Source organism: Haliaeetus albicilla, chromosome 1 (assembly GCF_947461875.1).
Source record: "Haliaeetus albicilla chromosome 1, bHalAlb1.1, whole genome shotgun sequence".
In the NCBI taxonomy this organism is placed as follows: Eukaryota; Metazoa; Chordata; class Aves; order Accipitriformes; family Accipitridae; genus Haliaeetus; species Haliaeetus albicilla.
The window spans coordinates 84670507-84694255 of record NC_091483.1 but is presented as its reverse complement, the minus strand read 5'-3'; the positions used below and the strand labels follow the sequence as shown (position 1 = coordinate 84694255).

At 59.4% G+C, this 23749-nt stretch overlaps 1 protein-coding gene and 1 long non-coding RNA gene across 12 annotated transcripts in view; one reads left to right on the top strand and one right to left on the bottom strand.

Moving 5' to 3' along the window:
- Window positions 1-698: 698 nt before the first annotated feature.
- Window positions 699-2062, bottom strand: LOC138687867 (uncharacterized). The gene is made up of 2 exons (XR_011326977.1): window positions 1882-2062; window positions 699-1395 (listed from the first exon to the last, which is right to left on the bottom strand). It is a non-coding gene; the product is annotated as an uncharacterized lncRNA (long non-coding RNA).
- A 138-nt stretch (window positions 2063-2200) lies between these two features.
- DYSF (dysferlin) overlaps window positions 2201-23749 on the top strand; it is a 106160-nt gene continuing 84611 nt past the window's right edge. For 2 of the 11 annotated variants that reach the window (XM_069797391.1, XM_069797337.1), the window contains exons 1-22: window positions 2201-2327; window positions 7124-7179; window positions 7968-8059; window positions 11067-11172; window positions 12274-12388; window positions 12539-12732; window positions 12903-13031; window positions 13730-13792; window positions 13983-14033; window positions 14127-14157; window positions 14841-14956; window positions 15168-15294; window positions 15621-15724; window positions 16674-16742; window positions 16828-16871; window positions 17009-17091; window positions 18720-18761; window positions 19438-19553; window positions 19871-19984; window positions 20512-20689; window positions 21297-21421; window positions 21941-22047. In XM_069797391.1, coding sequence (XP_069653492.1) covers window positions 2240-2327; window positions 7124-7179; window positions 7968-8059; window positions 11067-11172; window positions 12274-12388; window positions 12539-12732; window positions 12903-13031; window positions 13730-13792; window positions 13983-14033; window positions 14127-14157; window positions 14841-14956; window positions 15168-15294; window positions 15621-15724; window positions 16674-16742; window positions 16828-16871; window positions 17009-17091; window positions 18720-18761; window positions 19438-19553; window positions 19871-19984; window positions 20512-20689; window positions 21297-21421; window positions 21941-22047 — 2150 coding nt within the window. In that variant the 5' untranslated portion in view covers window positions 2201-2239. Of the gene's footprint in view, window positions 2328-4802; window positions 4964-7123; window positions 7180-7967; window positions 8060-11066; window positions 11173-12273; window positions 12733-12902; window positions 13032-13729; window positions 13793-13982; window positions 14034-14126; window positions 14158-14840; window positions 14957-15167; window positions 15295-15620; window positions 15725-16673; window positions 16743-16827; window positions 16872-17008; window positions 17092-18719; window positions 18762-19437; window positions 19554-19870; window positions 19985-20511; window positions 20690-21296; window positions 21422-21940; window positions 22048-23749 lie in introns of those variants that run through there. The other 9 variants (XM_069797338.1, XM_069797365.1, XM_069797408.1 and 6 more) reach the window with 6 other exon arrangements.

The following is a 23749-nucleotide window of genomic DNA, read 5'->3' as shown; positions in this document are numbered from 1 at the left end:
TTCCCAGATTGATGCTGAGAAATCACCTGAGTTGTGAGCAGCTCAGCAGTTTTAAAGGCTGCTCCAAGGGCGAGGCATTGGCAAACAAAGAAAACAATTTGGCTTTTAATGAGATCGCTTATGGCCCTGCCCAGGTACACCCCATCAGCAGGAGTTTGGGGCCGCTGTGGGTGCCCACGGTGGGCGAGGATGGCAGCTCGGGGGGCTTCGCCTTGGCTAAAGCCCTGATGCCGCCTCAGTTGCCTGCCTGCTCCCAGCCCAGAGCTGGAGGCTTCCTGGGGCTGGGAAGATGGGATCCAGCATCACCTCCTGGCTGCCTGCGAGGCAGAGTGTGACCCTGGACAGCCGTGGGTGGAGACTTTGATCAGTAAATCCTTTTTCTGCTCCGCATCCAATTCTGCTTGCAACTCCCCAGACCCTGTTTGTGCCTGGCCCTTCCTTTTGAGATGCCAGAACATCTGGGATAAAACCAGGGCAGTGCTGGAGTGGCCTTGGGGAAAAAATGCAGGAGCTGTAGGGGGGCTACTTAACTGGGAATTTTGAGGCAAAACACCCCGTCCTGTCAACCCAGGGTGATGTGGAAAAAAAAGAAATTAGGAAAAATGAGGTAAAACCCTGACCACTGGGACAGAACGAGCTGTTACTGGTTTTCTGAACGTTGCTCCCCCAAGATGTACAGTGCTGCACTTCGGTTCATGTTGTGGCTAACAGTGTTGCACATTGAGTTTATTTTAGAGCTGCCGGTAATTAAAATGGCCACATGCTGTGCCCCCCGTCCCCTTGGCACATCTACAGGGATGCTGCTGCCGGCTCCTGGCAGCGTCTGCCTGCAGATGTGCTGAGTTAAGTAAAATCCACGGAATTTTTTTGCAATGGCTTTTCCGCTGCCCTTGCAGGATTTTTTTTTCTCCCTGTGCATCACCAAGCTCGACCCGGGCAGTGCTTGTACCTTGTGTGGAGCCTGGCCGGGTGGCCGCAATGCCCGAAATTATTATTTAAGGGTCTCACAACAGAAATAGTCCTTGTAGGGCTGAGATCGTGGGGTCCGTGGGCCTCTCGGTACAAGTTGCTGGGGACGGAGATGCTCCCGGTGAGCTGAGAGATGGATAGACAAGGGACAAACAGGCTCTTTCAAGGGGACTCGTGCTAAATTTTGGAGGGATGCAGAGGGAGCGCAGGGGATGGAGCTGTGGGAGAGGGAATAGGGGGGCCGGGGGAGCCTGTGGCTGGGCCGTGCCGTCGCCTGCGAGTGCCCTCGGCTTTCTTCTCGCAGATAAGGATGTTTCACCCAAATGCGATTACGCTGCTGCTTCCGCAGATTTTCCACATCTGCAGCCGACCCCTGCGCTGGTACCGGCAGGCAGCGGTTTTCACTGCGGCGTCGTGAGTTCGTAGCTAGCAGGAGGAGTGGGAAATGGGTTTAGATAAAGCCGAAGAGGGTAAAAGGGAGAGCGTGGGAGCGGGCCAGCCCCGAGCAGCTGGGGGGTTGCAGGGAAGAGGGGTCCTGGCGTGGTGGGGTGGGAGGGACCTCGCTGAGCCCCTTGCTGGGAAACCCAGGGGTAAAAATAACCTCCCCAAAATAGCCGGGTGCCGCGGCCGTCCCCACCTGTCACCGCACGGCTGGTCACGGCTGTGCCAAAACGAGAGACGTCTTCCCATCCCCCAGCTGGGGAAACTGAGGCAGGGGAAGGAGCGTTGGGACTCTGTGTCCCCCCCCACACTGACTGGTGCTGCTCAGGGGATGGACTGGTCCCAGTGGGACCCTTGGGGTGGGGGTTTGCGTTCACCCACCTCTCGCGGGGCCCACACCGAGGGGTGCCGCAGGGTTCACCCTGCGTGTAGCTCAGCCCCCGCAAGACACCCCCCCCCCCGTTTTCCCACCTTGGAGGCGATGGTAGCCCCCCAGGCCTGACCCTGGCATCATGGGGAGGGGCTGCGGCTGCACCCAGGGGCTCCCCAGCACCTCCCCCCCCCCCCATTTGGGGTCTTGGAGGGGGGGGCCCTCGCTCCTGCAGCAGCCGCGGCGGGGGGGACACACACACACTTGCCCTTGCTGCTTCGCCAGCCGCCTCCAAAGCCTGGGGGGGGTTGTGTGTCTCCTCCCCCCCCCCCCCTCGCCTGCAGGGCCCCAGCCAGCCCCGCCGCGGCCGTTCCCCTTTAAGAGAGGCGGGTACCAGGCTGGGGGGGGGAAGCCGGGGGGGGGGTCAGCAGGGCGGCAGGAGGCGGCCGGGCCGGGGCGATGCTCCGGGTCTTCATCCTCCACGCGGAAAATGTCCGCACGCCGGACGCGGACATCAGCGATGCTTACTGCTCCGCCGGCTTCGGAGGTGAGGGGGGGCGAGGGGGGGTCTGGTGAGGCTGGGAGGGGTCTTCTGGGGGTGGGGGGGTTGCACAAGGCTCTGTCCCAGCGGCGGGAACGGCGCTGAAAGCGGCGTTATTGGCGGGGGGGGGGGTCCTGCATCTCCAGCCCCCCGCCCATTCATCCCCTTGCCCCCCCCCCCCCCGCGGGGTCCCACCATGCCCCCCCCCGTCCCCCTCCCGCCCCAGCCGATGTTCATTGTCCACGCAGCCCCCCCCGGGGAGCCCCCTGCCCCCCCTTACCGCCGGGGGGGGGGCATAGCTGGGCGGTGAGAGCACCAGCGGCAGCCGGGGCTATTTCTGGCCTTTGCTTTGCTCTGGGGGGACGGCGATCGCGGGGGGGCCCGGCACCAGGGGACACGGGGGGGGGGGATGCCCCCTCCCTTCCCTGTGACCCCCGTGGCCGAGGGGGGGGGCGGTTGCGTGTTGGGGACCTGCCTGACGTCCACTTCCCCGGCCCCCCTACCCCGCTGCCTGCACCCCAACAGCCCTGACCCCCCCCAGCCATGTCCCCTTCTGCCAGGGATTTATTTCCAGCCCCCCCCAGGGTCACAGCAGGCCCCATCTGGCTGCACCCCACGGTTGGGCCATTGCTGCGCCAGGCCTGGGGGCTTCACCGTGTGTCCCCATGAGAAGACGGTGTTTGGGGCTGGGCAGGGCGCGAGGGGGCCGTGCCGGGCCCCCCATACGTGTATGTCCCCGGTCCCCTGCGATGGTGACGGTGGTCACGGGGGAACCAGCCTGCAACCTCCCGGGACCCATCCAGCGCCAGCTTCGCTCCCAAATCCTCCCCCCAGAGGGGTGACAAGGAGAAAGGAGGCAGCGTCTGACGGGTCACAGCTCGTCTGCGACGCTCCGGGCATCCTTGGGATGAAAAAGCATCTTGCTGGGGTTTGTTGTTGTAGGGGATGCGACGAGCTGGAGAAGAGAGGCCGCGTTGTCAGCGCTCGTGTGCTTGCGCCCGCGTCTCCCAGGCAGTCGTGCCTGGCTCTGTGGCCGGGGGGGGAACCTTCCTCGTGCCACGGAGGTCCCCGTCCCACCGTCACGGTGTCCCTGTGTGTCGTGATGGCCATGGGAAGCCCCTCGCCCGCTGGGCCTGAGCAGCAGCTTCTTCCTTCCCACACACCCTTGTCCTCGCCAGCCGGCAGCGCACGGGGGCTGTGACAAGGGGACGGCCCCCGCCTCTGCTCCAGGGGACAGGGAAAGGGGTGACGGGGGGAACGTGGACCCCCCCACCCCAGCCACCGGTGTCAGCTGGACCCAGGGGGGTGGGTGCTGGCTGCACCTCAGCCCGAAGGGGGGTTTGCGGTGAGAGCTCTGCCGGGGTGCCGGTGCTGTGGGGTGCTCAGAGCCCCCACCCAGCAGTGGGACCCCCCCCAGGCTGACGTGTCCCCAGTGGCGTGGCAGCCCCGGGTGTGGGAGCCCCCCGGCTTGCCCCATCGCAGGGGTGCTGATGGTCTGCAGCCCTGTGGTGTGACACCCCTGGGGGGTCCTGGTGCTCCAGCGTCACCAGGCTCTTGTGCGTGTGGCATCTCCCATGTCCTGCTGCTCCAGCATCCCCAGGGGTGGTTCACCCCTGCATCTGCTATTCGGGCATCCCTGCAGCTCACGGGACCCCCAGGTCCAGGTGCTCGGTCACCCCGAACTTGCAGCACCCCCAGATGCTCGTGCTTTTGCACTCTTGGGGCTTGCGGCGTCCCAGAGTCCAGATGATTTACCATCCCCAGGGCTTGCAGTGTCCCCGGGGCCCTGCGCTCGGGCACCCCCAGGGCTTGCAGCATCCCTGGTCCTGGTGATTTACCATCCCCAGGGCATGCCCGGGTCCTGGCGATTTGTTTACCAACCCCAGGGCTTGCAGCATGTCTAGACCTTGCAGCATCCCCACATCCTGGTGATTTATTTACCATCCCTGGAGCTCACAGCATCCCCAGATCCTGGTGATATATTTACCATCCCCAGAGCTCGCAGCGCCCCTGGATCCTGGTGCTGGGGCATCCTCGGGCTTAGCAGTATCCCTGGTTCCCAATGATTTAATTTATCATCCCTGGAGCTTGCAGCATGCCCAGATCCTGGTGACTTATTTGCCATCCCTGGAGCTCACAGCATCCCTGGATCCCGGTGATCTATTTACCATCCCTGGAGCTCGCAGCAACCCTGGATCCCGGTGCTCAGGCATCCTCAGAGCCTGCAGCATCCCCAGATCCCGGTGATTTATTTATCGTCCCTGGAGCTCGTAGCATCCCCGGATCCCGGTGATTTAATCTACCATCCCCGGAGCTCGCAGCATCCCCGGTTCCCGGGTCTTTGGTACCCCGGTGGCTCCCGGCATCCCGGGTCTTGCAACCTCCGGAGCTGCCGCGCCGAGGCGCTTCGTGTCGCCTCCCGGGCACCTTCTCCACCCACCGGGGAGGGCCGGGACGGGGGAGGTGGCGATGGAGGGGGGAAACGACCGGATCCTGCCCCGGACTGAGCCCGGTTTGGCCTTACGGTGCCCTGCTCCATCTCCCAACCATGCTGCGTTGCTTAGTCCAACGAGCCAGCCATCTCCCCAACTTGGAGAAGGGGGACAAACAAAGCGACCCGGTGGCCAGCCTGACTTTCCGAGGTGAGGGGATCCCCAAATCTGGGTTGGGGTGGGCAGGATTATTGCTTTGCCAGACTCTTGCCTGCTTTTGCAGCCCCCTTCTAGCAAAGCCCGGCTTCTGCGGGGCGCCCGGCCGGGACATACGTCCTGGCCGGGCGCCCCGCAGAAGCCGGGCTTTGCTAAAGCTCTATCCTTGTCCTAAATCCTTGCAAAATTCCCCCCCCCTGCACCCCACCACCGAATGCGCCGTAGCCATCCCCACCCTCTGATGCATCCCGGTGCCGTGCTCACACACATGACACCGGCGTGTCCGAGGATCCTTGGGGTTGGGCTGTGAATTTTATCGCTCTTCCTCTATGATTTTGGGGTGCGCAGGATCGTGGGTGACAGCGAGAAATCCCGTTGCCTCAAGGGTTTTTCCCGTTGGGGGGGGGATGACGGGATTTGGGGACAGTCATTTAGCGCTGCCACCCAGTGTCACAGCATCTAAAATTGTTGGGGTGACAGGGGTGAGCCCCGGCAAAGAGGAGGATGCGGCTTTGCTGCAGGGTACTGCTGCCTTGGGTGTTCTCAGTCGCTCTTGTGCTTTGCTTTCGTTACGGTCTTTTAATTACTAATCCGAGACTGATAAAAATAACCCCTGATCTAGGGGGTTATCCCATTGCTGTTGTACTGGAGGATGGAGGTCCCGGGAAGGGAGTGTTGCCTTTGCACCTCGAAAGCACTCACCGGAGGATGTTGCTTTTTTTTTTTTTGGCAGCCGTTTCCTGGCGGTGGAAAATGTCCATTTTTAGAAAAAAAAAATAAGGAAACGAAAGGGATGAGTGGCTTCTGACCCAGCCTTTCCTGTGCTGCGTGGGGTGGGTGGGGGGAACGGTCCTGCCGCCGGCCCCTGCCCGGCTGGCTCCACTGGCCCCGGGACCCCTCGTGTGTTCATCCCACTGTGGGTGCTGTCCCAGGGTGGGCTCCATCCATCCTCTGCCAAGGCAGAAGGCAGCTCTCGTCAGCCAAATCATGGTCCCGAGAATGCAGGGGGAATTCCAGAGCTCTGCGTCCCATGAAGATGAGGCATAAGCAGGAGACGTGCCTTAAATCGAGGGTGTTTGATGTCTCTTGGGCTCGGTGACGCTGTCCAGAGGTGCCGTGTCAGGGCGATGGCAGCTCTGCCTCCCTCCCGGCCCCAGCCTGGCTCCGGCGGCCGCTTCAGCTCGGGGCTGGGAGGTTTAGCAGAGATTCTTTAAAACCTGAAATAGAAAAAGGTTAATTTAGCAATGCTAAAATAAAAAAAAAGGAGAATATTTTGAGTGAGTGGCTTGGGCTCCCGACCAGCCCCGTGGTGTGCCGTATCCACAGCCTGGGGTACCTATGTATATATATATCTCTATAGGGACCTACAGGGCGCCTGGCCGGTGTCCCCCGGGGTTTGAGTCACCGCTATTGTTCGGCTCTTCCTTTTCCTCTTCCCCCCGGTCCCTCCCATGATGTGGCCCCTGGGGGCCCAGAGGGCATTTGGCCAGTTTTTGGTGTGATGTGAGGGTCGTGGTTTTGGGGTGCAGCTGGGGCTTTGTGGGGGGCTCCTTGGGCAGGGCTGGAGCCCCCCCCTGGCACCAGGGCTCCTCAGGACGTTGGCTTTGGGTTGCTTTTAACTGCTGCTGCCCAATTCCAGTCCCCTGGATGGCTGTGATCCTGAGACTGGGTGACAGCATCCCATTGCATCGTTTGGGGGTGTCAGTGGGCCAACCCCCCCCCTTCAACGTTCAAGCATCCGACCCTTGTCACAGGGAATCTGGGTCCCCTCTGGGACTGTACTGAGGTTTGGGAGGAGGGAGGATGATGTCTGGGTCCTCCGTGGCACCTTCCAGCCCGAAAACCCACCCAGCAGCCTTTGGGAGCCTCCTCTCTGCCCTGCTCATGGGGAAACTGAGGCACAACCCACTGACATGACTTGCCTGGGGTTTTCCAGCAAGGCTTGTGGCAGGGCTGGGGCTCGAAGCGGGGTCCCGGAGCCCATCTGTGCAAGGATGTGTGCAAGGAGCAGGGCCTGATCCTGCTCCTGGGAGCTGCGGGTGTCGCTGGAGGCTCTTGACCCCACCTGTGCACGAGGGGGACCGGAATTTTGTTTTTTTTCCCCGCAGTTTGGTGGGGAAACTGGTCTGACCCATGCATGTTTTCTCCCTGCAGGTGTGAAGAAGAGAACTAAAGTCATCAAGAACAACGTGAACCCCGTATGGAACGAGGTGAGCGTGTCCCTATCCCTGTCCCCATCCCCGCGGGGAACAGTCGGGGATGGAGGGTGCTGTGGGGCCCGGGTGCAAGCCCAGCAAGGTGCCCCAAGCACAAGGGGCTTGCAGGGGTCCGGTGATGCCCGGGGGTTGTCACCCCATGGAGGGTTTGGAGTCAGTCCTCATCAGGAGCAGCTTCGTATCCGAAATTCTGGGCACTGGCAGTGGAGGAGCGGGACCGAGCCAGCTCCGCGCGGCCCTTTGCTCCAGCCTTTTCCCCTTTCATCAAGATCTTATCAGGGCTAAGCACGCACATTAAAAGAAGCTGTTTAAAAATATTGCAGCTCGAGGGGAAAACAAGTGTGTTTTACTCATCAGCTTGGCCCAGGGGAGACTATTTTTTCCAGCACCTTCTTCCTTCTAACCCTGACCTGTACTTTTGTGGGTCAAAACTAAAAGAAAAAGGGTTTTGGTGAGCAAACTAACACCTTTTTGGTGCAGAAATGCTGCGTGCCAGCTCCCATCGTTTTCTCCTTCACTTTTAATCCATTATGAGGAGAAGGCCTTTGCCTGGGGAATATTTTTTCTGTGGCTGTGCTGGGAAATTTTGCTCAGGGTACATGTGGTGCCGAGGTTTGTGCCGAGGGGCCGGGTTGGAGCTGTCAGCACGGCGATGGTGAAGCCGGTCTGGCGTTTTGGTTCTCCTCCTCGAGCCCATGGTGGTGCCGGAGCTGGTCAATGCCTGTGTGAGCATCACGGTCCCAGCTGGGCGCTGACCCTGGCTCTCCTCTCCTCCCCTCCAGGGCTTCGAGTGGGACCTGAAGGGAGCTCCCCTGGACCCGGGTGCTGAGCTCACCGTCGTCGTGAAAGACCATGAAACCGTGGGGAGAAACAGGTGGGAGAAGCGTCGGGTGCTGGGCGCGAGCCCCCTGCCCCGCTCCCATGACCGGCGCAGCCCCTGCACACGCGCGTGCACGCCCGAGGCTTTGCACAAGGGGGCTGGCGTGGGCGGCGAGGGGCATTCGGGCTCTCCTCGGGCTCCACGCCTTGCTCCCCGGTGCCGACTGCCCTTTGTGGCTGGTGGGAGGCGAGAGCCGCATTTCTGGGCTGCTTCACTCGACGGCCAGGGAGAAAAACCAGCGTTTGAGGGCAGGGAGCGCACAAGGGACCCTTGTGCCCGCTGCCTCCCCCGGGCTTGCTGTACCAGCACGGCCGCCTGCCCCGGGAGCGATGCCGGCGCCTCGAGGCCCCGGTGATGGGCACTTGGCCCGAGAGGTGTGAGACAGCAGCCAAGCTCCTTTCCCGAACACACTTTGCCGCCGGAGCTGGGAAGGGCGGCGTTTGCAAAACAAACAGCCCGGGGCGGCTTCCTTTCTCACGGCAGCTCCTGGTGTCCCTCGCTCCGGTGGCAGCGGAGTTTTCCCCACGGGGTCGGGGTCTCCCTCCTCGTAGCGGCTGTGGTAGGAAGGAGGGCGAGAGCCGGCGGTGATGCCACCTTCAGCCCCGGGACACACAGCCCGGCCACTCTCCGGCAATCCACGTCTGTACGCGGGGCTCCTTCAGCTGGGATCGCTGCTTGCACAGGGGAAAAAAATGTAGGAAGTAGTTTATTTTTGGGCAGCAGAGGGTGGGAACCTGCTGCCCTGCTCTGGCTGGGATGGGGTGGACGGTCCCAGTGCGAAGGATCCCATTTCCAGGGCTGGAGATGATGCTGGATTTGCTCTTGGGCTGGAGGCCAAGGGAGGTGGAAACTGGGTCTGGTCCAGCTCGGTGGCGTTGTGCGTCTCTATAAATAGAGAGAGGAGGATGGGAGAAGGGTCCCGACTCCTGGCGCAGGGAGATTTTGTCTGTCTGCGTGGGGAGCAGCCGCCCTGCCATGGCCCATAGGGACCACGATGCTCTTGCGAATGGTCCCCTCTCTGTCACGAAGGTGATGGTGGATTTTTGCTCCCAGCTGCTCCATGATCTTGCCGGAGGCTGACTGGCCTGTAGTTCCTCGGGTCTTCCTTTTTTCCCTTTTTAAAAATGGAGGCTATGTTTCCCCTTTTCCAGTCAGTGGGAACTTTCCCGCACTGCCTCGACTTCTCAAACATGATGGATAGTGGCTTAGCCACTTCATCTGCCAGTTCCCTTGGGACCCGCGGCTGCATCTCATCAGGTCCCATGGACTTGTGCACCTTCACGTTCCTTAGATGGTCTCGAACGTGATCTCCTACAGCGGGCAGTTCTTCATTCTCCCACTCCCTGCCTTTGCCTTGTGCGTCTTGGGTGGTGCGGCTGGAGCCCTTGCCGGGGAAGACTGAGGCAACAAAGTCGTTGAGTACCTCAGCCTTCTCCATGTCCCGGGTAACCAGGTCTCCCCTTTCCTTCTGGAGAGGGCCCCCATTTTCCCTCATCTTTCTTTTATGACAGACGTACCTATAGAAGCTTTTCTTCTTGCCCTTGACGTCCCTGGCCAGATTGAATTCCATGAGGGCTTTAGCTTTCCTAACCTGATCCTTGGCTGCTCGGGCAATTTCTCTGTATTCCTCTCAGGCTACCTGTCCTTGCTTCCACCCTCTGTAGGCTTCCTTTTTGTGTTTGAGTTTGTCCAGGAGCTCCTTGTTCATCCACGCAGGCCTCCTGGTGGTTTTGCCTGACTTCCTCTTTGTTGGGGTGCATCGCTCCTCAGCTTGGAGGAGGTGACCCTTGAATATCGGCCAGCTCTCTTGGGCCCCTCTTCCCCCCAGGGCTGTATCCCACGGTACTCTACCAAGCAGACCCCTGAAGAGGCCAAAGTCTGCTCTCCTCAAGTCCAGGGCAGTGAGCTTGCTGTGCGCCCTCCTCGCTGCCCGAAGGATCTTGGACTCCACCATTTCATGGTCACTGCAGCCAAGGCTGCCCTTGAGCTTCCCATTCGCCACCAGCCCCTCCTCGTTGGTGAGAACAAGGCCCAGCGTGGCACCTCTCCTCGCTGGCTCCTCCACCGCTTGGAGAAGGAAGTTGTCATCAACGTGTTCCAGGAACCTCCCGGATTGCTTGTGCCGTGCCGTGTTGTCCCTCCAACAGATAGGTACTGGGGTGGTTGAAACCCCTCGAGGACCAGGGCTTGTGAATGAGAGGCTGCTCCCCTCTGTCTGTAGAGGCCTCATCCGCTCGGTCTTCCTGGTCGGGTGGCCAGTAGCAGACCCCCCCAAGATGTCACCCGTCCCTGCCCTCCCTTTCATCCTGACCCATGGGCTCTCGGTCGGCTCCTCGTCCATCCCCAGGAGGATCTGCTCCGTGATCTCATCGCACTGTTAGGACAGCACAAAGCGGTCTGAGGGCTTTCCTGGCTCTGGGCGAGGAGCTGGGCAGCAGCACTGGACCCGCTCCCCGGCCAGCCCTGGTTCTTCCCCCGGTGAACTGGCACTGCTGGCTGGGGTGGGAGGTGGCATGGCGCAGGAAGGGTTAACCAGAAGCTGAACACCAGGGAGGAGCTGAAACGCAATAGGGGATATATCAATTTTATGGTGGTTTAAAGTCCTCCTGGATGATGGTGGCACAGAGACACCAGCCTCGGCTGCCAGCAATGATCTCACCCATCTCCAGTGAAACCCCCAACCCCTTGTGTCTCTCTTCTGCGCTGGCAAAGAAAAATCCATCAGCACTTCGGTTTATGGCTCCTGGTTCCTCAGCGTGGGCTTTTAGGTGCTTTTCCTTGATAAAAAGGGGACAAAGTCCCCAGAGATGCTTGCCCCTGGCTTGGTCAGAGTCCCCCGATGCCCGTTCCCATTCTCCCAGGGCAGCTGCCAGCCGGGGATGCTGGCAAGCGCGTCCTCCTCTCCTTGCCCTCCAGGTCGGTTGCTGGTGCCCGGGTTTGCCCCAGCCGTGGCTCCTCGGCCCCTTCCCCTGTTGACTCCCGGGTTGCTCTTCACCCCCAGGTTTTTGGGAGAAGCCCGAGTGCCCCTGCGAGATGTCCTGTCCTCCCCCAGCCTGGCGGCCTCCTACAACCTCCCCTTGCTGGACACCAAGAAGCAGAGCACCGGGGTGAGTCCCTGCACGGGGACCAGTGAGGCCGGTTTAAGCAATATCCCTGCCAGATGCAGCTCTCAGCTGGGGACCAGTCTCAGCAATGTCCCTACCAGTTGCAGCTCCCAGCTGGGGACCAGTCTGATCAATATCCCTACCAGTTGCAGTTCCCAGTTGGAGACCACTGTGAATGCTGTTGCTACCAGTTGCAGCTCCCAGCTGGGGACCAGTCTGAGCAACGTCCCTACCAGTTGCAGCTCCCAGTTGGGGAGCAATCTGAGCAACGTCCCTACCAGTTGCAGCTCCCAGTTGGAGACCAGTCTGATCAATGTCCCTACCAGTTGCAGCTCCCAGCTGGGGACCAGTCTGAGCAATATCCTTACCAGTTGCGGCTCCCAGTTGGAGACCACTTGGAGACCATCCTGGGCTCATTTTCAACAAGCAGACCACCCGGTGGCTGGGGCAGCAGGAACACGCTCAGTCCGTGCTCGCACGGGGACCCCTGTGCCGTGCTGGGGGACTCACCTCCCCGCATCCCACGTGTCCCCCTCTCCTCCTCGCCCTGAAACCTGGGGAGAGCTTTGCTGGGGACACCCCAGCAGCAGATGGGTGAAACCTCTTTGCAGGATGGATGTTGGCGGGGGCTGCAGCCTGTGCACCCCTGAGACAGGGGTGTCCTTGCCAGGCGGCCGGTGGGCTCTGCGGGGAGCACTGGGAGCACCCCTCGCAGCCCGTTAAATCTCGCGTCTCCCTTTCTGCAGCTCCCTTCTCCTTGAGCCTTTCCCTGGCTCTGCCTCCGCATCTCCCTCCCTCCTTCTCCCTTCCCGGCGGATGCAGCGTCCGGCCCCGGCTCAGCCCGGCCTGGGGCTGCCATCTAGCGGGATGGGGACCGGGTGGTCACCCCGCTGGGACCCTGCATGTCCTTGGTGCTCCCGTGGGCCCTGGGACGCTTCTCCCTGCTCTGTCCCTTTTTTCCCAGCGTTTGTGGAGTTGCTGCCGCTGTTTCGGCTGCATCCCCCACGCCTAGGCAGAACATCATGGGTGGCATCTGGCACCGAGGCTCAGACCCCGGGAGAGCGTTTCTGGACACCCGTATAATGATTATTTCCTTTTTTCCAGGCTTTCCTCATCCTGCAAGTGTCCTACATCCCCCCACCGGGAGCTGCCCCCTTGTTTCCCCCTCCGGCCCCCCCTGAGCCAGCACCGGCTGCTGCTGAGCCTGACACGGTCACTGGTAACCAGAAACCTTCGCGTGTAGCACCAGGGGTGGATGCGTCCCCCCGTAGCATCACGTTTTTTGCAGCCAGACCCCTCACCCTGCAGTCCCGCGATGCCTGGCCCCACTTTGCTCACGTCCTCCCATCTTCTTTCTCGCCCCACGCAGAGACGGCTGGAGAGGAGGAGACGGAGGATCAGGCGGCAACGGGGGATGAGACGGAGCCCTCCTCCTCCTCGGGGCCACCGGGATCCGAGCCCCCCTCGCTGCCCCACAAGCCCCCCATGCACCACGTCCAGGGGTTGAAGAGGAGGAGGAGCTCTCCCAAAAAGCCTCTCTCCAACAAGCCGCAGGACTTCCAGGTGAGACGAGGCTGGTGGGGATGAGCTGCTCTCCTTGAACCCACCTCCCCAGGGCCCCCCAGCCTGTCCCTATGGGGGGGGTTCGTTACCTGAGACACCCCCTGAGGTGCCCATCCCAAGGGTAGGACTCACCCCAGTGACTCCCTGCCCTGTCCTCCCTCCCGTCCCAGATCAGGGTGAGGGTCATCGAGGGCCGGCAGCTCCCTGGGGTCAACATCAGACCCGTGGTGAAGGTGACGGCCGCCGGGCAGACCAAGAGGACGAGGATACGCAAAGGCAACAGCCCCTTCTTTGATGAGGTGAGGGGGGGGTGTCTCTGCTCTGGGTGTGCCTGGGGGTGGCAGGAAAGGCTCAGGAGCATGATGGGTTGGGGTCCCGAGTGATGGAAACCCCGGTGCAGCCCAGAGGCTGGGACGTGGCGATGGGGACTTCAACGGGAGAGAAGCTCAGACAGCAGCAGGGAGCCCTTTGGCAGATCCAGCATCCCCTGCCTTCGTGCAGAGCTCATCTTGGTCACCTTCCCAAGGTGACTCATGTGTCCCAGAGCCACCAGTAGGATCCTGGTGGCATGTCCTGAGCAAGGCTGTGCACAGGCAGGGGTGGGCAATGCAGCCGGGCTTGCAGGATGGGTACGCTCGGGCTTGTCCCCAAAGCAGATGCTTCAAGCCTGCCTTTTGGGATGTCCCCAAAGCCTGCTTCAACCTGCCCCTGTGCTTTATTTGGAGACCCCCAGGAGAGCTGGTCTGGATGTGCTTTTGTCAACCAGCCCAGCAAAAGCAAACTGGAGGATGTTGCTCATTGGGGTGCACCAAAGTCACCAGCACAGCCCCTTCGGGGGGCTATTGCTATTAATGGGGTGGGGGCTCTCCTAAGAGGAGGGGAAGAGGCTCCAGCCTGCAGAGTTGGGGGCATGGGAGAGGCTGGGAGGTGCGAACATGCCCTGGCGGGGAGGCTGGGGCAGACCTCCACCTTGCACCCTCACCCCTCTTTCCTACAGACCTTCTTCTTCAACATCTTCGAGTCACCGGCCGAGCTGTTCGACGCACCCATCTTTATCACGGTGAGCTTCAGGAAATGTTGGTCCTGCCCATCGGAAGGGCTGGCGCAATGCTCGGGGTCATCGCCCTGTCCCCCTCCCCACAGTGCCCCGGGAAGCGTCCCCCCATTTCCCAGGCAGGCATGTAGCAGGGTCCTCCACCCTGGGAGGATTTGGGCTGTATTTACTGTTTTTCCTTATTTTCATCCCACAGGTTGTGGACTCTCGGTCTTTCCGGACAGACTCTGTGATCGGGGAGTTTCGAGTAAGGCCACCCTCTCTCCTCTTCCCCCCCTGTTTTCTGCCACACTGACCCATGGGGTGAACGCTGGCATTTCTTTTTTGTTTCATTGCACAGATGGACGTCGAGACCATTTACTCCGAGCCAAGTGAGCCCAGAGCGCGTTTGGGGTCCAGGCCAGGGTTACCTCCCGCGGCTGGGTTGGGATTGCTCTGGAAAACCCTTTTTTTTGGGCCAAACATAGGGGATACACACACACCCCACAGCTTTCCCATATATGGACCCAGACGTGTCCCTATATCCATCATCACCACCCATTTCTCTTCCCTTTCCCAAGATGTACGTCCTCGAGGCTTTCAAATCATTGTACCACCAACTCGCTGGCAGAAACCCCCACCAGCGCAGCCTGACTCAAGTTTTTTATCTTGAGCCCTGCTCATTATTTCATCTTTTATTTTCTCTCGAAGACAGTTTTATCATGAAGATAGATTTCCTACCCTAATCACTGCAGAGAAAAGCTCGGTAATTTTAGCCGTAAAAAATTAAGACCTACAAGGCAAATCTCTTCATAACATGCTTTAACTTTTGGTCAGTCCTGAAGTGATCAGGCAGTTGGACTAGATGATTGTTGTAGTTCCCTGCCAACTGAATCATAGAATCATAAATCATTTAGATTGGAAAAGATCATTGAGTCCAACTGTAAACCTATTCTATTCTATATAAAAGGAACATAGTATTTATTATAAAACCCCCACCCAACAGCATCCTTGAAGCCATCTCCCTGCATGTCTGAGGACCAGCGCAGGGGTCTCAATCTCTTTTCTCCCCTAGAACACGCGTTCCTCAGAAAATGGCTGTTGCTCTCTGACCCAGAGGACTTCTCCGCGGGGGCCAAGGGCTATCTGAAAGTCAGCCTGTTCGTGCTGGGGCCTGGAGATGAAGCTCCTGTGAGTATTGCCCTGGCTGCAATGGGGGGACCTTCCAACCCTGGTACTCCACTGCCCTGGGCCACCAAACCCCATGGCTGTTCCCAGGGAAGCTGCGGCTTTGATCTTCCTCCATTTTGGGGGCAAAGTGCTGGATTTTGGGATTTTGCTGCTCATTTCAGGACTTCTGGGAAGCGTGGTCATGTTTTCCTCTTGTCCTGTTGTCCCGCAGCTGGAGAAGAAGGAGGTCTCGGAAGACAAGGAAGACATCGAGGGCAACCTCCTGCGCCCCACTGGGGTCACCTTGAGAGGGGCTCACTTCTGCCTGAAAATCTTCAAAGCCGAAGACTTGCCCCAGAGTAAGTGTTTCCTTTGCTGGGCTGGAGCGCGCCGGATCCGGCCCTTGGCATTGTGGCGGGTTGCAACCTGCCAGAGAGGAGTAAGGGCACAGATAAGGAAACTTTATCCATAGCCTTGGTCCAAAGACCTTGCAGATACTGGTCAGTCGCAATGTACTGGGAGATAAGTCTCTTACTGGTGCAAACTGGTATTTAGCCTCCTGACCATCCCCACCTGGCTCAATGGAGATGCGCAACCCGCATGGTGGGACAGCCTGCACGGAAAGCCGGGGCTATCTGGACACCATGTGCTTTCATGAACTTTCAGCATCTCTTTCCCCTCCCAGTGGATGATGCCGTCATGGACAACGTCAGGCAGATTTTTGGCTTCGAGAGCAACAAGAAGAACCTTGTTGATCCCTTCGTGGAAGTCAGCTTTGCGGGCAAGACGGTGAGTGGCCGGAGCGGGGAGCCCGTCCAGGTCCCTGGGGCTGGGATGACAGCTGTGCATGGGGAAAGTTTGGTCCCAGCATGGGGAAAATTTGCTCCTTTGCTTTGCTGGAGCTTTTGCAAAGGTCCCATCAGTCCTTGTCGCACCCCATCTTCTTTCTCTCTGCATTGCAATGTCCTGCAGCCCAGCTGATGTCCCCAGCCCTGTCCCCATGCACGCTTGGAGCTGAGCGGTGCTGCCGGACACAGCGTGCTGGGCTGCACCGGAGTAATTTCTTTGTTGGGCTCTTCGTGGTGCTGTTGCATTAAAAATGGGAATGGAGAGGCTGAGCTCCTGGGGGAAGGGGGATAGTGCAGCAGCGGAAGGTTGTGCTGTTCTCGGCACTGCCTGAAGCGAGAGGCTGGCTGTCCCTACACCACCAAATGTCCCCCCCGCCATGACCAGCCAGGATGTGGAGGTGGCTTTGGTGGCTTTGCAGAGCCCTGTCCCACTCCCTTTGCTGCCAGGTGCCCTCTAGTGCCTTTGCCAAGTGATATGCCCACAAACTGCCACTTGTCTTTTGATCCGCAGCAGCACTAAAGGGCTGAAAGTCTCCTCTGCCCATAAATGTTCCCCTGGGGACAGTGCCGGGGGTGGGGGAACAGAGGCTTGGGACATGATTCTGAGCAACCACAGTGGGAAGGGAATAAGTTTCTGGTGGTCCTGGGGGGGGGTGAGATCCCCGAGCAGCCCATAGCATCCTCTGCCTCCTGCCCAGACGGGGTTTGCCCACGCGATGCAGAGCCCCGCCAGGCCACCCATCAAATGGAACCTGTATTTTGGGGGACCTGAATCTTTCCAGCTCCGTGGACGTGGCGTGCGGCAGCCCTGCTTTGCTGAAGCGCAGCTGTGAGTGAGCTGCAAGTGCTGGGGCAACGCTGACTTTTCATTCCCCGTCTCACACCTCCAGCTCTACTCGAGGATCCTGGAGAAGAACGCCAACCCGCAGTGGAACCAGCGCCTGACGCTGCCGGTGATGGTGAGCACGGGTGCCTGCCACGGCCCCCCCCCGCCCGCCCGATCCCACCGCCGCTCACCACAACTCTCCCTCCCTCTTTTCCCAGTTCCCTTCCATGTGTGAGAAGATGAGGATCCGGGTGACTGACTGGTGAGCGGGGAGGGGGCTTGCTGGGGGGGCTGCCTGTGGGGAAGGCTGAGCTGGAGGAGCGGGGTGGGCAGGGGGAGACCCCATGGGCAACCCCCCCCCAGGTCCACAGTGCGACGGCATCACGGGTTGTGTTGCAGGGACCGTCTGACGCACAATGATATTGTCGGCACCACCTACCTCTGCATGTCGAAGATCTCGGCCCCCGGCGGGGAGCTGGAGGGTAAGAGGTGGGGGGAGCAGCAGGACAGGATTTGGGGTGCATGGCCATGGAGGAGCACTGCATGCTCGTGGCTGGAGGTTGGCGTTGGCTTGGGGGATGTCACAGCCGGGATGGTTCCTGTCAAGTCGCTGGTGCTGGGGGAGACGTGGGACGGGGTGCTGGGGGTTGCTCCATCCTGTGGTCTGTTTTTGGGTTGGACCTGGCCCCCCCTGGTTTGTGGTTTTGAAGATCTCCAGGTCCTCCTGGGGGTGTTGGGATGGGAAGCTGCATGACTGTGGTGTGCCAGAGGTTTTGCTTCCTCTTTTCCTTGCCGAGCAGAGGTGGCTGTGTTCCCCCGTGCGGTTGGTGATGGGCAGTGGTGTCACCGGTGCTGGAAGATGCCACGTCCCACCCGTGCGTGCCCCCACTGGTGGCTCCTCCTTAGGTGGCATTTTGGGGGCTGTCACAGGGTGGGATGGGGGTTCAGGTCCAGCTTGTGCTGAGGGTGCTCTTTCAAGTCCCAGGGGCTTTCTGAACCAAAGGACCACCACGGAGGGGCTGGCAGGGGTCAGCTGGCTGACACTGACTGTGTCACCGGTGCTGAGCGGGAGGGCAGGGAGCTGGGACACGGTCGTGAGGCTGCCGAGAGCCACGGCAGGGCCAGGAGCAGAGGTTGCCCTAACCTGCGTGAGCATCTCCTGCTGCTAATGAGCTTTGGTGGCATCTGCAACCCCACTGGGACTCCCCTCGCTCTGCTCCCTTTGCTTCGTGCATCTCTGAGGCTCTCGGGTTCCCTGCAAACCCCCACCTCATCACGAGCATCCCCACACCGTAGGGACGGGACTGGTAGCAGCCACCGGGGCTTGAGCTTGATGCAAAGCTGCAGCCACGTGTCCCGCAGCCCACGTCCCCTCCCAGTGCTGCCCGGCCGTGCATGCAGGCATGGAGTTGGGGTGCAGCACTGGTCTCCACTGTGGTGCTTGTGTGTCCAGCCCCCACCTCTTCCCCAGTTAAAGTTTAGCTCCTGGCCTGGGCTGGAAAGAGAGAGAGAGAGAGAGGCCGGGGAGGGAGGAGGAGGCTATGAGGGGTCTGCCTGGGACCAGGACACCCCACCCCACCCCTGAGACCTACTTGATTGTGAGGAGGTGCTGGGGAACCATGAGTCCCCCCCTGCCCCATGGCTTCATCCAGCTTTTGCAACACAAGCAGCATCCTTTAGGGATGCTGAAATCCTCTTTCATACCAATCCCACAGGCTCCGGGAAGGTGATAGGGCTATAGAATCACAGAATCATTTAGGTTGGAAAAGAACTTTAAGATCACCGAGTCCAACCATAAATCTAACACTGCCAAGTGTACCGCTAAGCCTTGTCCCGAAGCACCACACCTACACGTCTTTTAAATACCCCCAGGGATGGTGACTCCACCACTTCCCCGGGCAGCCTGTTCCAGTGCTGGGCAACCCTTTCAGTGACAAAATTTTTCCTAATATCCAATCTCTGTAACAACCTCCCCCTTTCTCTCTCTGTCTCTTTAGTTGGCACCAAAAGCCCATGAGAGCATCCACCCTCGTTTCCCATAACCCTCCATCCTTCTTCCACGCTCCTCTGCCAGCCTTTCCTAACCTCTCTCCATTTCTTTGTGCCTCAGATGAATTTCCTGCTCTCGCGAAGCCTCTGAAAGCCTCAGACCGTACGTCCCCTTAGCCTCTCAGTTTGCAATCGCTGCTTGGTAATTGTTTTGCCGGTTCAGCTCCCGTTAGGGCTGCATCGTGCTCGAGCCTGGGCACCTGGGTGGGAGGAAGGGACGGCTCCAGCTCAGCCTCCCCACTGCCCTTCCCCACAGTGGATTTGGGGTGCCCGTGTTGGGCAGCGGTGTCTTCATGGTCTAGCGTGTGTTGTGTGCTGAACCAGCTGTGTGTGGGCAGCAGCTGGCTCGGGAGCTCAGAGCAGGACCCTGCAAACGATTTCTGCCCCTCCGCTGCTCTTTCTGCTTGAGGTTTCATAAAAATGAGCGATTCTCTTCCAAGCACTCTCTTACTGTCTTAAGGGGAGTATGGGGCCAGCTCCTTGGCTGGTGTAAATCCCCTACGCTGGTTCACACCAGCAAAGCGATGCTCTTCTTCTCTGGGGACCCTTCCTGGGATGGGGAAGCTCTGTGCCTGCCACACAGCCCCACATCCACCTTGTCTTTCTCCTGCAAAAAGGTAAGCGGTCGTAGGACTCAAAGGGGGTGAAAAACTACAGCATTTTGGTGGCTTCCAGCCGCATGCGTGTGGTCCCCATGGTCCTGCAGCGAAGCCCCGCGGGACGTGTCCCCGAGGTGCCTTCGGGACTCTCTAACGGCTCTTTTCCCCTGCGGTCCCCAGTGGACGATGGGCTCGGGTTCCTGCCGACCTTCGGTCCCTGCTATATCAACCTCTACGGCAGCCCCCGGGAGTTCACCGGCTTCCCCGACCCTTACGAGGCGCTCAATTTAGGAAAGGTGACGTCGGCTTCTTTCCACCACAACCTAAACTAAACTGCCACCCCTCCTTGCAGAAAGAAAGCTGCTATTAACCCCAACTGGCTTTGTTATTAGGAGCCTGCACCGCGTTTTCTGCCCTGCACTGGCTATTCCTGCTGCCTAAATGCCTCCTGATATTGCCCTGCTGCCCAAACTCTCTCTACCTTCGAAGCGCTTGCAGAAATACTTTGCCTGATCTCGCTTCTCTGCAATGAAGCCCACTGAAAGCAAAGGCAGAGCTCGCCTGCGGGGAGGGGGGACCGGGGTCCTGACGCCTGTCCCTGGTCTACCCCAAGGGCGAGGGAGTCGCGTATCGCGGCAGGATACTGGTGGAGCTGGAGACCAAACTGGTGGAGCACGTGGAACAGAAGGTGGAGGACATTTCCGCGGATGACATCCTGCGGGTGGAGGTAACGGGGTCTCTGTGGGGTATCCGACCCCATGGGCTCCGGGGTCAGCCCTCCGGCAGCATGGCATGCGGGGCACTAGGGAAGGGACGCGAGTGTTGGTCCTGGGTGGGTGATGTCCTGTGAGTGGGGGAGTGGTGGGTGAGCTCCGGGAGGGTGTCTCCTGCTGCGTTTCCATCCCACGGTGTCCAGCTTGCTCTCTCTGGTCTGTTGCATGGAAGAGAGCAGGCCAGGGTGAACGTGGAGGAGTGGGAGATTTGCCTCAACTCAGGCGCTGTTGCAGATGTGCTCCTTCTGTTCGTTTCTCCAGGGTTAAACTGCGTTTTTTTGTGGGAAGTTCTAGCCGCCTCCTTTGTCGTTTTTTTTCCTAAATATCTCACTCAAAATTCCCTTGCTGCAACATATGCTTTTCTTCCCTGCAATAAACTTCCCATCTGGGAGGCTTTGCTGGGTCGGCGTGTGCCAGGGAAAGAGTCTGTGCGCAGGAGAGCGACGTCTCCTTCGTTGACACAGCCTTCTGCCTGTTGCAGAAGTACCTGCGCCGTCGCAAGTACTCCCTCTTCGCTGCCTTCTACTCGGCCACCATGCTCCAAGATGTGGACGATGCCATCCAGTTTGAGGTCAGCATTGGCAACTACGGCAACAAATTCGACAACACCTGCCTGCCCTTGGCCTCCACCACGCAGTACAGCCGCGCCGTGTTTGATGGTGAGCAACGTGGGGGTGACCAAGTGCTGGGATGGGTTGTCCAGGGAGGGTGTGGAGTCTCCATCCTTGGAGATATTCAAAACCCAACTGGATGTGGTCCTGGACAACCTGCTCCAGGTGACCCTGCTTGAACAGGGGTTGGACCAGATGGACTCCAGAGGTCCTTGTCCACCTCAGCCATGCTGTGAAGGGGTGGAGGGGGGAAGCCAGGACTACTTCTCTCAGCTGTGTGCTGGCTTGAAGTGGTTTTTGGGCCCTAACAGTGCCCATTTCTCTTCAAGGAAGAGCCGGTGCTTTGGGGTGGCCTTTCCCTGGCTCCTCTGGGGCTCTCGCTCTGGCGTGAGATGTTCTCACCCCACTGGGTTTGTTCTACTGGTTTCTGGCCTCACTGCTCTGCAGGAGCTGCTGCAGCCGTGGAGGTGGATGCACATCCCTTGGTGTGCATTGCTCTGTTGCACATGGGTTTGGGGAACATAATTCCCACCCTCTTGCTCCAGAAGAACCCCAGAGATGGGCTTCTGCCCAAGGCCAAATGCTGCACTGGCCCCCTTCATCTCTGCTCCGTCGCCCCAGTATCACAAGCTCACGGGTGTGCTCTGCCCTCCAGGCTGTCAGTATTACTACCTGCCCTGGGGCAACGTGAAACCCGTGGTGGTGTTGTCATCCTACTGGGAAGATATCAGCTATCGGACTGATGCCCAAAACCTCCTCCACCACGCAGCAGACAGGCTGGTGAGTGCCGTGGTGGCAAGGAGCATTGTCCACCTCCTTTCTGCATCCTGCCTGGGGGAGCAGGGAGGGGATGGAGACCATCTCCAGGCTGGGTCAGGTTTGGGGTTTGATGACTCTTGTGCTGCAAAGGGGAAATCTGTCGGCGTCCCGGGTGCCCTGCTGAGCCCGTGGAGTGATGGAGGGAAAGGGACCACCCTCATCCCACCTGGGGTGGGAGTGGGGTGTCAATGCGGTGCTTTGCCGTGCCGCCCACCCGCCTACTGATGCAGGCACAGGAGGCAAGGACCTTCCTTCATCTCCTGAGCTATTTATGGGATTTCTGGCCGTATTTCACTGTTGTTTCCCCTGGAGCTCCAACAGGAGCAAAAACGGAGGTGCAGAGACATGGTGGGACCCAGGCTGGAGTTTTTGATCACGGGCAGTAGCTCCCGGCACTCGCTGGGAGGGTCCTGGACATGGGGTTCAGCGGGGTGCTGGGGGTTCCCCACTGTGCAGCTCCTCTTCCCTCCTATCGTGCAGGAAGCAAACCTGGAGAAGGTCCACCTTGCTCTCAAGGCCAACCGGTCACCGAGTGAGCTGGACGCCCTGGGTGCCCAGCTGATGGATGACATCATCGCCGACTGCAGGTATTTTCTGCCAGTTTTGAATGTGAGCCTTTTCATGCCGTTTATTGCGAGAGCACTTATTTATCTTGGAAAGGACGACTTCTTTTTTTTTTTTTTTTTTTTTCCTTTTTTTTTTTCCCCCCTCTGAAAAACACCGGTCATTTGGTAATGTTTGCTTCAAAGGTTGCTAAGCCAAGGCACGGAGTTGAAAAGGTGACATTTAAGGCAAGTCATAAATTTCCAGCCTTCATGCAAGGGCTGCAGCGTGGCTTACCTGAATGAGCAGCATTGTGTTGGGGCAGGAGCCAGAGCCAGGCCAGCCCAGCCAGAGGAACGGTGGGGTTCGTGGAGTGAGGAGCCACCGATGGGGGTTCCTGCTTAAGTCTTGCGTGCACCATGTAGGAGGCACCCGTGCAGAGCACCCAAAGGGGTTGTTTGGCTGCATATGGGTGTTGTGTGTCCGTCAGCTGGGCCAGGGGACAGGGATGTTGCAGGGCTGGATGGCACAGCCATCCTTCTGTCCCCATGGGCAGCACCAGCGGTATCTGCTGCTGCTTTGCTTTTCTAAGCACTTGAACACTCGTTCAAGGGAGACTGGCAGGGTGCCATGGGCTTTCCCTCCACGTAGCCTGTTTTGTGGGGCTGGATTGCGCTTTGTGAGGATGAGGAACCTCTCTGGGGAGCATCGCTGCGGTATGACCACAGCGTTTTATCCCAAGGACAGCTCAGCCCTCAGGAAGGTGTTTCAGGGACTGGCCTCACCAGGGTCTTTGGACCATAGTTCCCCTTCAGGTATGCCTGTGAAGATGATCTCCAAGTCCTGTCCCATGCCTGGCCACACAACTTTCCTGCAGCAGCTCCATGCCATCAATCTGGGGAAGGGCAACAGTAGGATCGTTGGTGTGTTTTTAGCCCTGGCAAGCCCTTGCCAAGGGGAATTAAGAGAGCTGCCATGCCTCTCGGAGTTTTCTTGCCTCGGGAGGCAGGCGGAGAGCAGCCGAGCTGTGGAGACAGCCCTGTACTGGGCTGGGACACCCCATTGGTGACAACCCGTGGCTGTGGCGGGTGGACGTCCTTGGCCACTGAGCTCGTGTGGTGGCTCTTGTTGCTTAACCTCAGCAGAGAGCAAGAATTTGGCCTTCTTGCTTGTCCTGAGGCCACCAAACCTGCTGGGACCAGTTGTCCTCCGCCCCTTCCACAAGAGCCACCAGCCTGCAGGACCATGCACACTGTCCACCTGGGCTTCTGCCAGTCACCAAAGGTTGGGGAGATGGTGCTGAGCTTGTTGCCAAGCCCTAGGTCCCCCTTTCTGTCCCCCCTGCTCTTTGAAAGGCCCCAGGAGAGGTCATGGAGGTGCTGGGGTGCAGCAGGCGTGGGGGTGCAGCATCTCTGGACCCTTCCGTGACACCCGTGTGGGAACAGACACCTCCTTCTTTTGGGCAAGGAGACCTTGAACGAGCTGACCCTGCTCCGCAGACCTCCTGGAGGACACGCTTAAGAAAACACACGCACATACTTACAACCTCCCTATTTATTTGCTTTTGAGCTTCTTAAAGGAGATGTGATTCACCCCCCCGACACGCTGGCTCTGCTGGAAAGGTCAGAGCCATCCCTGCTCCTGGGCACGCGGGACGGGACCTGAGGGATGAGCCACAGCTTTGGGTTTTCCAGAGATGCTGCGCCCTCCAAAACAAATTCAATTAACCGGGAGGGGAAAAATGTG